The sequence below is a fragment of the Amphiprion ocellaris genome, chromosome 16 (assembly GCF_022539595.1).
Source record: "Amphiprion ocellaris isolate individual 3 ecotype Okinawa chromosome 16, ASM2253959v1, whole genome shotgun sequence".
NCBI classification, from domain to species: domain Eukaryota; kingdom Metazoa; phylum Chordata; class Actinopteri; family Pomacentridae; genus Amphiprion; species Amphiprion ocellaris.
In genome coordinates this window covers 24,913,345-24,930,521 of record NC_072781.1, presented here as the reverse complement: position 1 = coordinate 24,930,521, position 17,177 = coordinate 24,913,345, and the positions used below count along the sequence as shown (strand labels likewise).

The following is a 17,177-nucleotide window of genomic DNA, read 5'->3' as shown; positions in this document are numbered from 1 at the left end:
TTATGTTTTTAGGTCCTATCATTTCCTCTCAAGCAATGTTGGTGTATTTCTCTGCAGCTGTATTGCATTTGACCCACAATGCCACAGGTGTGACCCTTAACTAAACTGTGGTCATGTGACTTGTTTCATTCTCCATCAAATGAGCGTTACATTTTAAACCAAACATCAATGTTAAAGGTACACATTGTCAAAGTTACCTTTCTTAACATCTTATTTACTGTGCTTTTGATTAGTTTTAATGACCATACGAGTTCTAACATTTATGAAATGCTGACAGAAAATAATAGCTAACTTGAACCTAGAAATCTCTAAAATGACTGTCTTTTGCACAGTTACAATGTGTTCATAAGTACTATTGAAACCTGTGTTTTTGCAGTGTTTGAGCAGAAGTGTGGTGGTGGACGAGGAGTCCTTTGCAGACCAGGAGAGGCCCAGCGTCTCAGCAGCCTGACGTTTGGCTGTTTCCAAGTGAGAGGGAAAAACCCCCAGGTCCTTACTGGACCAGCACCATCCCAGAGGACCCTCAGCACACAGGGAGAGACTGAGGGCAGAGACAAAACTGGTAAGTCCCCACAAAGTCGCAGCACTTGATAATGGAAACAGCTTCTGTAAGTCTGCATATTTCTGGGTTTAACTGGATGTGGAGGCAGAGCTGGACAAAGAAAAGCACATAGTGAAGTCATTTCCAGGGTGTGTTAGAAAACTACTTTCCGCTGAAGTATTGTAAAAATGTTGATGAGGAATTAGAGTGAGAACAAAATGTGTGATGGACTGTGATAAAATATGCACACAGTAACATCCCTTGTTCATATGTAAGACACAAGGATAACATACATGTATGACAGACAGTAGCCAACAGTTAGTAGGTGAACAGATCAAATAATGGAACAGCTGTTTTAATTTAGGAAGAAATCATCTTTTTACGTTCGAACCCTGCAGAGGTATTTAATGTGTTACTGCTGTTTGCATGAAGACAAAGCTGAGTCCTCTGATATGCTTAATCAGCTTAATGCTGAAAGCAGCATGTTGTTATGCTTTCCTTGACAATGCTAACATGCATTCAGCAAAAATAATATTTACAATGTTCATTATATTAATTTGATGTGTTAGAATCCTAACCTTTGCTCATTACCTATAAACAGTGCAGCAGAGGCTGATGGGAATACCATTAGTTCTGCAGGGGTATGGTCATAAACTACTATAAATAAATTCAATTGTGTGATAGTGGTGCTATTGTGAAATGTTAGGGGCTAGCTGCCATTTCTAGAGCCACAATACAAGCTAATCAACAAAACCATTGCTTCTATCAGAGCGTTGAAATGAAACCAAAGATTCATGTCATCATACTTTGCTTTGGGAATCTTAGTTTGCTGTATAGCTCGGGTGAAAAGTGAATTTAATTGAGATACAGCTATACATGTTTCAAAGTGACACATCATCTCTCATTAATTCTGAAATTATAAACTAACCCTAATTCTAGCCCTTTACTGAATGGGTTTCAAGGACCCCATACGATGCCACACACACTTCACACAACCCCCATAAAACAACTATGAATTAATGCAGCTAACACGTATCATTTGTGTTAATTTATGTTTTGGCAGAGAAGAGTAGCAAGCAGACAGCCTCCTCAGGGACAGATGTTGAAGTCCACAGACCAAACCATACTGGCCTGGTGTGTCCACCAGTAGAGGACAGCAGTGCATATGAGAACCCTGGTGAGAATGCCTGTGGACCGGAGTCTCGCTGTGTCTCATCTGTGCTCTCCAGTGCTGCATCAGAGGGGGAGGGAGGCAGAGGGAGAGTGTGCGGCTTAGAGTTCAGCCGGCCTGGCAGCGACACCTACCTGACTGCTTCTGACGACAGCAGCTCTCTGTTTGACGATGACATGCAGCGAGCCGAGCGTCTCGGCATTAGCCTGCTGGAGTCATCAGACGGAACGCTAGCAGGGTGTAAGGAGGGGGAGGAGGAGGGACACGGGGCTAAGCTGGAGGACTGCACCTCTGAGGAGCTCAACAAACGATTCCAGTCTCAGAGGCTTGACTCCTCGTCCTCCTCCAGTGAGCCGAACACCCCCAGCCCCATCCTCACACCAGCCCTCACCCCTAAGCGACCCAACCCACCCCAGGACCCAAGAGACAACCCCGCCTCACCCAAACAGCCCCGCCTTAGGACCCCAGCAGGGTTCGGGCTGATGAACGTGTCCCTGGCCAAGAAACACCTGAGCCAGCCACCAATCAGCAGTGAGGCCACACATGGTCAAACACGCAACGCCCTCAGCATGCTGCGCCCCCTACGGCCACAGGAAACCGACCTCGACCAGCAGCAGGAGGTTGGCATGGAGACAGGCAGGGACACACCTCCACAAATTCCTCCCAGCTCACAAACCACCATGCCATCCTCACAGACCTCATCTGAACCCGGGACAGAGATTAGCTCAGTGAGGTCTGACTGTGACGGCTCAGTACCTGGCAGCAAACCTCCGACTCCACCTTTACACAGGCTGCCCTCCTGGGTAAGACTGTCCAAGGTTTATTGATTATACGTTATTTGAAGAATAAAGCTGCTAATGGTCTTTTTCTTACCATCAACAAACCAGACAAAACAACATTCACCTGGTGCTAACATGTATTGTGCGTGCCAAATGCTAATATATCTTATTCTTTGCCATAGTCCACAGCCTCTTAAATATGCATGAGCCAAAAGACATGCTCCTCCATTACAATATAACTGGGCACTTACGTGATTCTGCTTTTGTTTTTTTCATTATCGATTGTGGTCTTAATTTTTTGTTTATTTTTATTACTAGAATTGTCTGAGATAAGGAATAAAGCTCACGTAAGCATGCTTTAGATATATGAAACTTTAACGAAGCCCTTTGTTTTAAATAATTAAAGGCAATAAATATTTTAGCAATATGTTTTCCTCTACTAATGAACAACTACACAACTTCAAAAATGTGCCTTTGTGTTGCTCACACTGCCATCTGCTGTTATGATGCATGTTTAGAACAATAGAAAGTGCAGTCTGCATGGCAGCAGCACATAGAACATGTAACTTGAAATAAGAATCCAACATCACAAACATAATTGCCAGTTGTGTGCTATTGTACAATATATCAATGCACTGTGTTGCTTACGAAATGTATGTTTTTAATCGCAGATGTGTTCTGTTAAAGTCCTGACTGGTAGTATTGCATTTTCTTCATAGGAAAGTCGTATCTATGCTGTGGCTAAATCAGGAATCAGACTGTCTGACACGTCCTGCACAGACCCTGCTAGCAAAGGTAAGACTGCACAAAAACATGGAGGTCAAATTGCTGAGCTGCTCACACAGTCTCTGCTAGAGAGATTCAATACTGACTAACTGAAGTGTAATCTGTGTCACAGATCCCTCCCTGCAGTCCTCTTATCCTGCCTTTGTAACGTACACATCCCTCATTTATAAAAACATGACTACACCGGTTTACACTACTCTAAAGGGGGTAAGTATAAGAGCACACAACAGCATTTACTGTCACTTACACATTCCCTCCATCTGTATTTGATCACCTGTGACCTTATTCACAGCATCTGGTTTGTTCTGTGTTTTACTGATCTGTAGTTAAGTCAGCCAAAGTTGATTGTAATGTATAGTGTAGTGGTCTGTCTATGACTGTGTGCATGCTAACCACCACAGCACTTCCATCTTGCAGAAAGCCACTCTGTTGAGCAGCAGTCCGTTCTCAGATGAATCATCCAGCTCTGAGGAGTCATCCAGTTCAGGAGAGGAGGATGGTTCCCTCTGCAGCTCCCACACCTCCTCCAGCTCCAGAAAGGACAGCAGCCCGGGCAGCCCGCGCTCTCTCAAGAGGGGTACAACACAAGTCTTCTTTGGATTTGTTTAGAAATCCCACAGCAGTGGAAATCCAGACTGCCCTTGAGCACAGCTGTTGATGCAATGGTCAAAACTGTAAAAAAAAACATTCCGTAGCAAATCTCTAATGTTGATGAATGTTTCTCTGTTTCCTACACATGAGTATGAAGTCATTGTTAGTGTATACATCTGTCTTCCAGCTGTGTCTATGGCTTCAATGACATCAGAGAGTGACTACGCCATCCCTCCTGATGCGTACTCCACTGACACTGAATGCTCTGAACCTGAACAGAAACTGCCCAAGACCTGCTGTTCATCCAGTGACGACGGCAAGAGTGTGAGTCACAGATTGCTTTATCTGTAACACACACATCACAGGGAACCACATTAGTTTCCATGCTCCACATTACCATACACTACACTGGCTGATGACCCTCCAGAGCTGCTTTAAAGTCTTTTGAGGCAAGTTTACAGACTTTGTTTTAACGCATCTGAGAATTACTTCAGTACCTTTTAATGGCAGGTAAACATCAAGTAACCTATTAGTTTGTTGGTATCTTGTTGTTTAAGCTTACCACCCTCAAATATTAATAACCAATCAGTTATTTTGTTTTTGCAGCTATGATTTTATGGGATTCTCCTTTACATCTTGCAATGTACATAGTACTGCATCAAACTGAATGGTGTCATGTCCTCTAGGAGCCAATGGAGAAGTCAGGCTACCTGCTGAAAATGGTCAAGACCTGGAAGAAAACCTGGAAGAGACGCTGGTTTGTCCTCAAAGATGGAGAGCTGCTCTACTATAAGTCACCTGTAGGTTTTAGTCGGCAATTCTGTTTCATCGCAAAATGTTGTTCCATGTTTTTGTGTTTAATATTTTTATGTTCCTTTATCAGGAATTAGTTATGTAATTTTGTTGTGCAAAAATTAAGAGCTTAAAGCAAAGTAAGGATTTGTTTTTTAATATGATAAATATATTATCTATAAATTAAAAGACCATCTGTTATAAAGTCAGCTGGTCTGAGCTGGGGTCATGCCTCTGCAGTGAGTGAAGCTGTAATCCTTTATCATCCTCCCACAGAGTGATGTGATCAGGAAACCTCAGGGTCAGATTGAGGTCAACGCCACCAGCAGCATCGCCCGAGGTGAAGGGAAACAAGTTCTCCAGGTATGTAATCCTAATTTTAAGAATTTCTTTTTTTCCCAAAAGTAAACAGTCTGCATTATTTAACAGTTCTACAGTGATAAAAATTAACTCTAACCAGATCTTAGTCACTTTACGAAGCCCAATAAATCTTACATTCTTTATACATCTTCACCTCCGCCTGTGTTTTTCATTCCTGTGTGTAGATAGTGACGGGGAAGCGTGTTTACTACCTGAAGGCCGACTCTCCCAACCTGCTAGAGGAGTGGCTGCGGGTGCTGCAGAGTGTTCTGAGGGTGAAGGCCGCCAGTCCTCTCTTCACTCAGCCAGATATTCGCCCTGGCATGAAGGGACTGCTCATCAAGGTCCACACAACATGCAACCATGATTTTAACTCTCGCAACTAAAGAAAACTTGAAATCTATGATATTGGATTTTTGCTAATATCTGAAAATGCCAACATTCCTCAGCTCGTTCTGGCCATTTGCTCATGTTGAAACATCCATCCATCATCTATACATCGCTTAATCCTCATTAGGGTTGCGGGGGGCTGAAGTCTGTCCCAGCTGTCCAGTCTATCACAGGGCTACATATACAGACAAACAATCACACTCATGTTCACACCTACAGACAATTTAGAGTTACAAGTTAATCCCAGCATGTTTTTGGACTGTGGGAGGAAACCAGAGTAGACAGAGAAAACCCACTCATGCACAGGGAGAACATGCAAATTCCATGCAGGAAGATCCCAGGAAGGCCGGGACAGAAACCGGGGATCTCCTAGCTGCAAGGCGAAAGTGCTAACCATCGAGCCACTGTGCAGCCCACTCATACTGAAACAGAGAATATTTTTTCCACCTCATACAGAGAGCATTTGGTCTCTCCAAACATATTATTGAATGAACATATTATTATGTCTACTCTAATCTGAACATTCTCTGAGCAGTGAAGACACAATCGTTTGCATTCACTGCTCAAAATAAGAAAACTACTTCAACTTACAAGTAAAATATCCCATATTTATTGTTATGTAGCACTTTCAAACAAAACTGTAAACTTTGAGCATGACAGAAGTTTTTAGCCTGGAACGGTTCTTTTTGCTGATATTTCATTTTAAAGCCTTTATCAGCCAATAGCAATGATGAGGGCAATGTCATTGTGCATCCCTAGAAAATTTACAAATTTTTCAAGAATGCTATGAAGGCAGTTTTATGTGCATAACACGTTTCACAATGTTGTTGCTTCTCAAATATTCACCACATTTTTTATGTTAAATTTTCACTGTAAATTTGCACTTTCTCTGTTACAGGTGAAGCACGGCTACTCTAAGCGGGTTTGGTGTGCTCTGATTGGGAAAACATTGTACTACTTTCGCAGCCAAGAGGATAAGGTGTGCTTCAACATCACTCAGCACAGTTAAAAGTATACAGAAATAAATACTGTAATGGGAAATGTAGTACACTTGACAAGTGATAGGTTTTTATGTTTTCACCTGAATACTTTTACTTGAGCTGTTAGTTTTGTATCTGAGCGTGTTCGGTATGTCTGTCCATGTTTCCAGTTCCCGCTGGGTCAGATTAAGCTGTGGGAGGCCCGGGTGGAGGAAGTGGACAGGTCAAGAGATTCTGATGACGACCTGATGGCGTGTGGGCGGGGCTTACAGGTGGCAGCCTTCACCATTGCTATCCACCCACAGGAGCAGGGACCGACCTACCTGCTCATTGAATCCCGTCATGAAAAGGTCAGCACCATTTGAATGCTCACCTTTTATTTTTATTTTTTTCGGTCATGGTGGCAGTTTTTATGCCCTGTTATTCTGTGGGGCTAGCAACCAGGACATCAATGCCTTATTGCTGTATTTTTCTGTTGACGAAGTTTGAGTTTGTATATGTTGTGTTGTCTTTATGTCTGTAATTTTCATTTTCTTTTATTTTGTCCTCACAGACCTTGTTGTCCTTTTTATGTTCCTGTGTATCCGTTTATGTGAACTCTAACTGAACAGAAGATTGATCTGTTCTCTAAGTGAAAACATGTTGGCTGTTGGCCTTGTGTTTATTTCAAACGTTTCTGGTATTCCTTATGTTAATCTGTGCGACTCTATAGGATTCATGGCTGTACCATCTGTCTGTGGCAGCGGGCACCACAGTGGGTAAAGTCGGCACTGAGTTCGAGCAACTGGTGGGAAAACTCTTCCAGCTGGATGGAGATGCAAGTAAGTATTTCCCACAAATACACTGACTTTTTTACAGACTGTTTTACAGTCTTGTTTTACTAATAACTGGTCACATTTTCTGCCATGCCTTGTTAAAGTACTTTCACACAGATCATTTTATTGTCATTGTGACCTGTAAGTCTGTCTTACATCACCAGAAGTATAATGAAAAATATATTGAACATGTAGAGGAGCCTATTTAGAACTACATTTAGAACCTAACTGCTTTTAAAAAGGTCCATTTAAAAATGAATTACAGCCCTAAATCAGATTTCTGAGTTAGGGCTATATGTATTATTGGCCATCAACATCACCGGGAAGCAAAATTCCCAAGTAGATACCCTTCAAATTCAGTCAGTAACTGATTCACGACTGTGAGGAAGGTGTCATACGAGTCAGTGATACTGATGTTATTAAACCTGTTGGAAACATTCTCAAATGCAGCCTGAGCAAATCTGATGCAGCAGAAATGAAACACAACAATGATATAGTGTTTTTAGTCATAGTAGTACTACTTTTTTATTCTCGCATTTTAAATGTACTTCTAAGTTTCCTTTATGTGTGTTTTTAGATTTTATTTTATGTGTCTTTTAGCAGGCAGTGCACTGTATGTCTTCCTCTGCTTATACTGTTCCTCTTGTGCAAAGCTTATGTCATTCTTTTGTAGGACTTGTGCTTATTGTTGCCTTTATCTAGTCTGTCTATGTGCCTTTCAGACTCTCAGATTTGGAGACATCCCGTGTTGTGTTTCAGTAAAGAAGCTCTGTCATCTCCTCTCACCACCCTGCCCTCACAGGCCCTGCAGACAGAGGCTGTTAAACTCTTCAAGGTACACAAAATACATGCATGCAGAAATATGTAGCACCGATATGCAGTTTTACCCTGAAACCTCTATATGATCCAGTAATCCTGTCACAATTCCAAAACTGTAGTGTCTTTGATGGGATACAGGCTTATTTTTTTGATACCCGTGCTGATGCTGCTACTCTGATTTATTCTCCATCTCCATCATCTTCCTTCAGACATGTCAGCTGTTCATCAATGTGGCCATCGATGCTCCAGCCATCGACTACCATGTATCTCTGGCCCAGAGTGCCTTGCAGGTGTGCCTTGCCCACCCCGAGCTTCAGAATGAGTTCTTCTGCCAGCTCATCAAGCAGACCCGCAAGAGGCAGCCACACGGCCATCCAGGACCACTGCAGGTTTGCTTCACCGCCACATGGGGGCAGCAGTAGGGTGCGGTATTAACTGCAAACGTTGACGTTTAAAAAGGGAAGGATAGTTTGTCTGGAAACAAACTATCACTGACTTAATAGACATCAGATCTGCATCAAAAAGATCAAATTTGTGTAAAAACATTTCAGGCTTCATGTCTATCATAGCTCCAAGTATAAAACTGAACTTGGGAGAATCTTGTCTCCCTTATGTTGGTATGATCATCAAAAGAGCTTTTATTGCAGCAAGAGCACTGCAGTGATTCTCCAGTCACCAAACACACCTGTAACACCAGCAGAGGGCAGATGTAAAAGCTAAATGTTCAGCACTACCTGTTAGTTTCAAAAGAGATATCAAATTTCAAAGTGTAGTTATGTCTCATCCAGCTCTAAAAAAGAACAATCAGAATGAATCATTACACAATCCTCCCTTGTGAGTTCTTCTGTATACATGAATGAACTCAGAGTTGATGATTAACAGGATCTAAATAGGCCAATTGTTTGATGGTTCCTACTATTTTCAGTCTGTCTCCTGCATTAATGCCTCTGATGCTTTGTATGCAGATTCTCTGACTCATAAATGTGACATCTAAGAATGTGTTGACTGAGTGTGTCTTTGTCATTCTCAAGGGCTGGCAGTTTCTAGCCTTGTGTGTCGGCCTGTTTCTGCCTCAGCATCCTTTCCTCTGGCTGCTCCAGGTTCACCTCAAAAGACATGGAGATGCCAGGTGAGAACACATCAGGGGCACTGAACACTGGCACGAGGAACCCCGGTACAAAACTAAATGAGGCAAATGAAAAACAGCACAAATCCAACTGTTGCAAACATAAACATACCAATGTTAGCAAGTTTGGAATGAATCTTAGTAAAGTTATGTTTATTATCACAAGTGAACAAATATGTCAAAAACAACCCCATATCTTGGCCAAGTGTGATTTTTATCTTCGTTGTCTCTTAACTGATAGCAGCAGAGTGATGTACCAGAGTGTAACTTTCTGATATTGGAGTTTAAATGCCTTTTCCTCATTCAGTATATTTACTAAGAACACACTGGCAGTTACATACATATTGTGCTTCTCTGTTTTTGCTCTACACAAGTATAATGCCAACTCTAGCACCTGTAACATTTTTTTTTGCTGTGCATGTGTTTCAGCACAATTTACAATATACCAACACTTGCCTCCAAAGATACACTGGAGTATAAATCAACTTGATCTCAGTGACAATAGAAGCTAGTCCACACTTGTAGTTCATTATAAGGGGAAAACTATCCAGTTTTGCTGGTCAGTTTTGGGACAGTTGATCTTCATATTGGCTTTCTGGATTATTTTGACACAAACCACTGTTGCTGATTTAATGCAAACACTGGTCTGGGTTAGCCTGGTTGCGTTGGGCTGGGGAAAAAGCTGACAATTAAACCAAACAACTGGAAATGGTCTTGGCCTGGCTCTGATTGAACTATGGTTTTGGGTGTGACAGCAAATGGACCAAACTGTATTTTGCAGAAGCAGATCAGGGATTTTACCATGAATTCAAAAGTGGAATTACAAAGAACTTTATCTGCTGTTCATGAACTGCTTAAAAAGCTATCTTATATCTAATCTATGTCAATAATGTGGTCGGCATGGTAACACATATGCACAGGGACATGCAGCTGATTTGCACAGAAACATTCACATATCATGTGGGCCACGATTCAGGATGACATCACAAATACAGTCTGGATGTTAAACTGAATAGTTTCAGGTGAACACAAAAAATCACACACTCACCTACAGAGCAGGTTCAGCATCCTGTGTTCACAACAAAATGCAACACTCATGCTGAATCACTGGACATGATTTGACTTAAGCCAGTTTATCTTGTCATCATCAGCATGATGAAACTTTTTACTCAAAAAACAGATGTGTAGTCATGCCGTGTACTTTAATTTATGAAACAGTTCAACCGTGAACATGGTTGTAACTTAAATAAGAAGCTTTGTACATGTTTAGTTTATTAATTGGACCAACATGTATCTTAAACTCCCTATCTGGTCATTGATGTAGTTTGTAAGACACCTTGAAACAGCTTAGATGTATCTCTACACCGTTGCTTCCTCTAGAATGTACAGATCTATGAAGTGCCTGTCTCTTTCTCCTGTCACCCTTCCACCACTTGATGTAGCTTGAGCACACCAATCACCTTCAACTCTGCTCATACACTGTAGTACTTCTCTATGCTACACAGTGGGAAGTTGTAATTGGAGTAATTCAGCCATATTGCAGTGTCTAGGTGGAAACGTTCAGCCTGGCACTGACTGCTTATTTCGCTCATGATGTGTCTTCCTGCTTATAAATAACATCATACAGACATAGCATAATGAATTAGTGCCTCCCTGTTGCCTTCAGGACGGAGGTGGGTAAATATGCCATCTACTGCCAGCGCTCTATGGAGCGGACCCAGCAGAAAGGTGAGAGGCAGTCCAGGCCGTCCCGTATGGAGATCCTGTCTATCTTGCTGAGGAATCCATATCACCACTCCTTGCCCTTCAGCGTCCCCGTGCACTTCCTCAACAACACATACCAGGTAACAATAATACACACCGGAAGACAGCTATTGACGGAGTGAAATGCTAGCTCATGGAGACAGGTTGTATTTTGCTGATAAACTCTCACATCATACTCTGTCATCACATACAGGGTATAATGTTAGTGTAAAACTATATTCTGGGTGAAAATTGCAAATCCAGTTCATGCTAATAACATGAGTCCTCCTGCTACACTGTCATACGTTGTGCCTGGCTTGTTCAGGACATAACAAAAGGAGATCCAGGTTGACTAAGTCATTACTTAATACTCAAAAGGTAAATATAGACGAGGGGCTTTGTTTCTGTGTCTCTGTGTGTTTATGGGGCTTACATTACTAAGGTCAGACCCAAATAACCGAAACAAAGCCCCAGCATTCATTATTCAGCATACATATAACCTTTCCACCAGGTGAATCCAGTCCTCTGAGTGAGGAAACCCATCATAGCTTCAGCTTACACTTTGCACACATCCAGCAATCAACTGTAAAGAGTTTTGTCTGTTTACACTATCATTCACATGCTCAGTCTTTTGGCTTAACTGCTCCACCCAGTATCTACCCAGGCGCTGCAGGCTTTCCTGGGTGGGTGTTTGTTTTTGACACTCAGTGCTTTCATCTCTCTCTGTGTGTGTGTAAGAAGTGATGAGATCATAGCACTGACAGCTAGTAGCACCTGTTGACTCCTCATACTGATACGTAAACCTGTTTGCTGGTAACTGTCTGCCTAAAAGACAATAATAATGAAGAGGTTGCCACATGTATCTTTATTGATAATCGGAATGCTTCAACCAGGAAGAACGTAAACATCACAGTACATAGAGTATACTGTTCAGTCTAAAAATTTCTACTGCAGATGTATCACTATAGGTTGGTGCTAAAATATTTTTTTAATTCATGCCATTTTATTTCAATTCATATTTGTTATTTTGGTGAAGACTCAACAACTATTGGGTGGTTTACTGTGAAATTTCTTGCAGGCTTTCATGTTCCTATCAGGTTTAACTGTTCCTGATCCCTAAACTTTCCATCTAACTCCAGATTTGTCCAATACTATTAACTACTGGAATTACTACCAGTTGTATTTTGTGTCCAATGCTAACTGGTATAGGTTAACATCGTAACCTCAAGTGGAATAACAGGGTAAGCATTGTCCCTGATATGCATTAGCCTATTAGCACAGGGTTTACTACTACTGTCATGTCGTTGGTCTGCAATCATTTTCCTGTTCTGTAGGTTGTGAGCTTTGATGCTTCAACAACGGTGGATGAGTTCCAGTGTCGCCTCAACCAGGACACTGGCATGAGAAAAACGGGACTGTCTGGTTTCAGCCTGTACACCGATGACCCTACAGGACGAGAGCTGGAACACTGTCTGCAAGGAGGCATCAAGGTGCATCTTTTATTCATGTGACGATTACTTTTCGAAGATTGGAAGCGCTGCATTTCTCAACACTAATCTGTCTCATATCATCTGCAGATCTGTGACATTATCTCCAAATGGGAGCAGTCATCTAAAGAGCAGCACACCGGAAAGTCAGAAAACACCAGGACTGTCCGCCTCACCTACAAGAACAGGTAGAGGAGGATGATGTTGCAATGTCACAAGAAGTACATCAATAAATACAAAACAGCAGGTTCAGCAGTCCATAAGTTAATTCAGGTTTAGAACAATGTGACATTTTGAGAGTGGATGTTCAGCAAAAGAAAAGGAATGTCCATAGTTTTGGATATTGGACCTTGTTGAGAATCAGAATTATTGCATGCAGGTATTCTGGGTAACTGAATGTTATTTAGAGAGGAACTGCCCACTTTTAAAAATCAGTGACCACTTCCAGGTGTTCAGAAATACTAATGCTTATGTCAAAGTGTTTTTGACACTAGAGTTCGTGTGAAGTAGGCCTGCACAGTGACTTGGTGGTTGTCACTTTCACCTTGCAGCAAAAAGATCAGTGGTTCACATCCCCTTCCTTCCTTCCTTGTCCGTAGGTGTGAATGTGATTGTTTGTTTGTATATGTAGCCCTGTGATAGGGTGAATGCAGGGGACAACCTGGACAGGTCACCAGTCTAAGAGCTTGACTCCAGTTGACTTAGGGTGACTGTAATGGGGATTAAGCGGTGTAGAGATAATGGACGGATGGAGTTTGTGTGAAATCAGATTTTCTACATGAAGTTTCAAAAGACTAGTTTCAAAATGAAATCATGAATAAAAGTGAAATTACTAGACCTTTGAAATCTCTGCTTGAAGTTAGAAGCTCAAAACTTGAGTAGTACAACACGTCCAAAGCGGCAGGTTTTGAAAAGAAGGAAGAATGCAAAACAATCCAAATGAATTAAATGAAAATGCTGAGTCCTTGACCTCCACAGTGAGGGGATCTTGTAGGATCTGTTCTTCTGTGGGGGACATTTTGCTGGCATGGTTTGGGTCCCTTTGTCCCCTTAAAGAGAAGAGAAACTGCAAATCACTACAAAGTTGTTCTGAGTGATCCCCTTAATCTTGTGATGAGACATTTCTATCCTGATGGGAGTGGTGTCCTCCATAATGATAATGTCTCTATCCATAGAGCCTGAGGGGTCAGTGAATGGTGTGATAAAAGTGATGTGAATCATATGCTATGGCTTTCACAGTCACCAGACATGTTAGATCACATTTTCCACCACCGTCGTTAAAACACCAAATGAGGGAATATTTTTTGGAAGAATTGTATTAATCCATTTAATAGAGTTGTAGATATTTAGAGAATTATTGCTGTCAAGGAGCAGTGAAGCTGCAGAACATTTGGCCCAACACCTTAGTAAGACACTTAATGCTGTTTTTTTCTTTGATTTGTCACCTCCCTGTATCCCTGCCTCTGCTGCATCAGTTTCCGTCCTCTTTAAAGTTGTCCATGGTGAGTGCAGTGGAATACTTGTTTAGCATTTGGTGGTAGTGCCTTTTACTATGTATTTACCAAGGACACAGTTTCATGGTATTTATACAGAGACAAGAGAGTGGCTTAGAGCACAGACTGTATAACAGATCATGATTTATTGTCACACCTACTAAGAGCCACAAGGAAGGAAACAGGAATGGATAAATGGACCAGTGAGTGGTTAACAAAGCTTCTCTGTGTAAGAAAAAGATCATGAGAGTTTGTTGATGGCCAGTATCTAACTAATTTTCTCAGAAGATCAACATGTATTTATATGACATTATTGAGCTCTATATGAGTGCTCTGTCCCCCATCACTGCATCTGTTTCTCCTCCCCCAGGCTGTACTTCTCTCTCCAGGTGAGGGGGGAGTCAGAAAGGGAGAGGTTGCTGCTGGCTTATCAGACCAACGAGGCCATTGTAGCAGGACACTTTCCTGTCAATAAGGAACTGGCTCTGGAAATGGCTGCCCTGCTCGCCCAGGTTAGAGACTGTAGTGATATTTTTAACTTGTACATTATGTATAGTATGTTTTGACTTTAGTGCATGAAGCTGCCTGTAATGCTCCTAGTCTCTGTAATATAAAGAAGAAAATATTGTATGCAATGTTGAAGACCAGACACTCTCCAAAACAAACACATCTATATACACTACCGTTCAAAAGTTTTTAATCACTTAGAAATATCCTTATTTTTGAAAGAAAAGCATTTTTTTCCATGAAGATAACATTGAATTAATCATAAATACAGTCTAGACAGTGTTAATGTGGTAAATGACTATTCTAGCTGGAAACGGCTGATGTTTAATGGAATATCTCCATAGGGATACAGAGGAACATTTCCAGCAACCATCACTCCTGTGTTCTAATGCTACATTGTGTTAGCTAATGGTGTTGAAAGGCTCATTGATGATTAGAAAACCCTTGTGCAGTTATGTTAGCACACAAATAAAAGTGTGAGTTTTCATGGAAAACATGAAATTGACTGGATGACCCCAAACTTTTGAATGATAGTGTACTCTACACAGTTCTTTCTTGAAATGTAAGTCAATGTAACCAAGGGATTGACCAGGAAGTTTTTTTAGGGCTGATATCGATATTATTTGTAATCAAGGAGACTAATGACCAATATTTGAAACCAACTTTTTTTCAGTAGAAATGAAAAACTTGGTGTGAAAATTTAGGTTAATGCAAACACTAATTTAACACTTTGCTGAAATGCCTTTGTTCATATTTTACATATGTTTATTTAAATGGGAACTTTTCCACATTTTGTCATCTTTGCTGATAGACTATTACTCATGATGTGTAAATAATTAGCGGCACATTGCTCCAGATCACAGTGTGGTGACTACAGACACAGAGAGGCAACTGTAGCAGAGTCTGAATATCAGATCCAATAACTGTCCAGGCTGATAATCGGATGATCACTAATATACACATTCTCAAGCTAAAGCAGAGACTTTCGGCTTTCATGTAGTATCCATTCTTCTATTTCAAATTGAATGTGCTGAAGCACAGAGCCTGAAGTGTAGAATAGTGTAGAACTGTCCAGATACTAACTGTATGGACTGAATGCACTGTATGTCTGTGTTCAGGTGGAGTTTGGAGATTTTGAGCGTCCCTTCTCCGCATCTGGATCAGCCCAGACTAAGTCTAATCAAACCCTGAAGCAGGTTTTGGACAGATTCTACCCAAAACATTACCGCAGGACCACAACCGAGGAGCAGCTCAGGTACAGAACACACTGAAAATTGGCTATACAACCATTTTGTACTTTCATGTGTAGAAAACACATCTATTTAGTTTATTTTCTGTTTTTATAGTCTTCTTGGACAGCAAATTTCTGTGATGAAAATTGTTAACCTCTTAATTTCCTATCAGAACTCAGCGGAAAGTTGATATTTGTCTAATATTGCCACAAAAAGATTTCCAGAAGTGTTAAATGAAACAACTTAGAAAGTGAACACTAAGGATAATTTGTGGTAATCAGGTTAATATGCTGGATGTGTTTTCCCCTTCCCCTCCTCTCAGACAATTGCTGCAGCGTCTCTCTACCCGCTGGGCTTCACTCAGGGGACGAAGTTCATCTGAGTGTGTCAGGATCTACCTGACTGTTGCGAGGAAGTGGCCGTTCTTTGGTGCCAAACTGTTTGAAGCAGGGGTGAGTGGGTGTAAGCTGTAATCTCATGTCAATTAAGTGTATCTTATCTTAAGCTCAGACATACTGTTTGTTTCAAAATGTTATGTGCTCTCAGATTAAAACCAAGATACTGTGTGGAACAAAGTAAGGCTGACATATAAACTAAATAATCTCTCAATGTAATGAAAAAAAGGGAAAGGTTTTTCTAATACAGTGTCTTCTCATAGTTTGTCCATATTTCTCCACACAGGATCTCCTTACAGGAAAACAAAATACCAGATAGTGCAATTCACAACAACAACCATAAAGTTAACAACTCACTGGCACACTGTCAATAAAAACTGATTGTACTTGTGCATATAAGGGGACGTCAGTGGTGAAGCATACAGTGTGTTCCATAGCAGCTGTGCAAAGATTCCTTTACAGTGATTGTTGCTTTCATTTGTTTTGAACTCAGCATCATTATAGTATTCTCTTGTCAATTTTTTTTTCTCAGCTCTGTCCTAAAAATATATTTGCCTCATGTGACTCCAGTTGGGTCAAGATCAAGAACAGCCACACCGGAATTTGCTACTATATACACAACACTGTTAGTGTTTGCTCTCAGAAAACTTTACAGTTACGATGGTAAATTTGGAATTGATCTCGTTTGTCTCTCTGTTTTCAGTCTATCACTCCCTCTCCAGAGCTGAGTGGACGTGTTTGGCTGGCCGTGCATGAAGATGGTATCAGCGTTCTGGAGCATAACTCCATTGTAAGCTGCTATTTACAGTCCCTCACAGCTGTCTAGACATGATTCCTTTGCTCTGCTCCCTTTATTCCTTGTCCCTGTTGATTCCCCTTGTGTTTATAAAGGACAAACCTTGGAAATTAACATTTCCGTTTGATTCTAAAATCTCCTTTCCAGTATCATGTAGCTCCAGTAATAGTCTAATTTACTATATGTCATTTCTGAAATGTAAGTCACATTAGTTGGACGTAGATGTGTACAAACTACTTGCTGTCACTTTCTCACTCAGAAAAAATGAGGTCATGTAAGAGGATTTACACAAGAACAGATGTGGGTGGGGTTGTAATATTAGATGCTTTGTAGCTGTCAAAAACTTTGACTTAGAACTTTATTTGCACAGTATG

General features: G+C 41.1%; 1 protein-coding gene across 1 annotated transcript in view; it reads left to right on the top strand.

The window, feature by feature from the left end:
* Positions 1 to 16,833, top strand: part of LOC111573998 (pleckstrin homology domain containing, family H (with MyTH4 domain) member 2) — a 42,205-nt gene extending 25,372 nt beyond the window's left edge. Inside the window, exons 7-28 of the mRNA XM_055018785.1 lie at positions 377 to 562; positions 1,605 to 2,515; positions 3,211 to 3,286; positions 3,390 to 3,484; positions 3,695 to 3,854; positions 4,056 to 4,192; positions 4,555 to 4,668; positions 4,937 to 5,023; positions 5,206 to 5,364; positions 6,309 to 6,389; positions 6,561 to 6,740; positions 7,103 to 7,211; positions 7,928 to 8,040; positions 8,234 to 8,413; positions 9,056 to 9,153; positions 10,817 to 10,994; positions 12,228 to 12,383; positions 12,471 to 12,568; positions 14,244 to 14,385; positions 15,499 to 15,635; positions 15,935 to 16,064; positions 16,711 to 16,833. Coding sequence (XP_054874760.1) covers positions 377 to 562; positions 1,605 to 2,515; positions 3,211 to 3,286; positions 3,390 to 3,484; positions 3,695 to 3,854; positions 4,056 to 4,192; positions 4,555 to 4,668; positions 4,937 to 5,023; positions 5,206 to 5,364; positions 6,309 to 6,389; positions 6,561 to 6,740; positions 7,103 to 7,211; positions 7,928 to 8,040; positions 8,234 to 8,413; positions 9,056 to 9,153; positions 10,817 to 10,994; positions 12,228 to 12,383; positions 12,471 to 12,568; positions 14,244 to 14,385; positions 15,499 to 15,635; positions 15,935 to 16,064; positions 16,711 to 16,833 — 3,650 coding nt within the window. The remainder of the gene's footprint in view (positions 1 to 376; positions 563 to 1,604; positions 2,516 to 3,210; positions 3,287 to 3,389; positions 3,485 to 3,694; positions 3,855 to 4,055; positions 4,193 to 4,554; positions 4,669 to 4,936; positions 5,024 to 5,205; positions 5,365 to 6,308; positions 6,390 to 6,560; positions 6,741 to 7,102; positions 7,212 to 7,927; positions 8,041 to 8,233; positions 8,414 to 9,055; positions 9,154 to 10,816; positions 10,995 to 12,227; positions 12,384 to 12,470; positions 12,569 to 14,243; positions 14,386 to 15,498; positions 15,636 to 15,934; positions 16,065 to 16,710) is intronic.
* Positions 16,834 to 17,177: the final 344 nt, after the last annotated feature.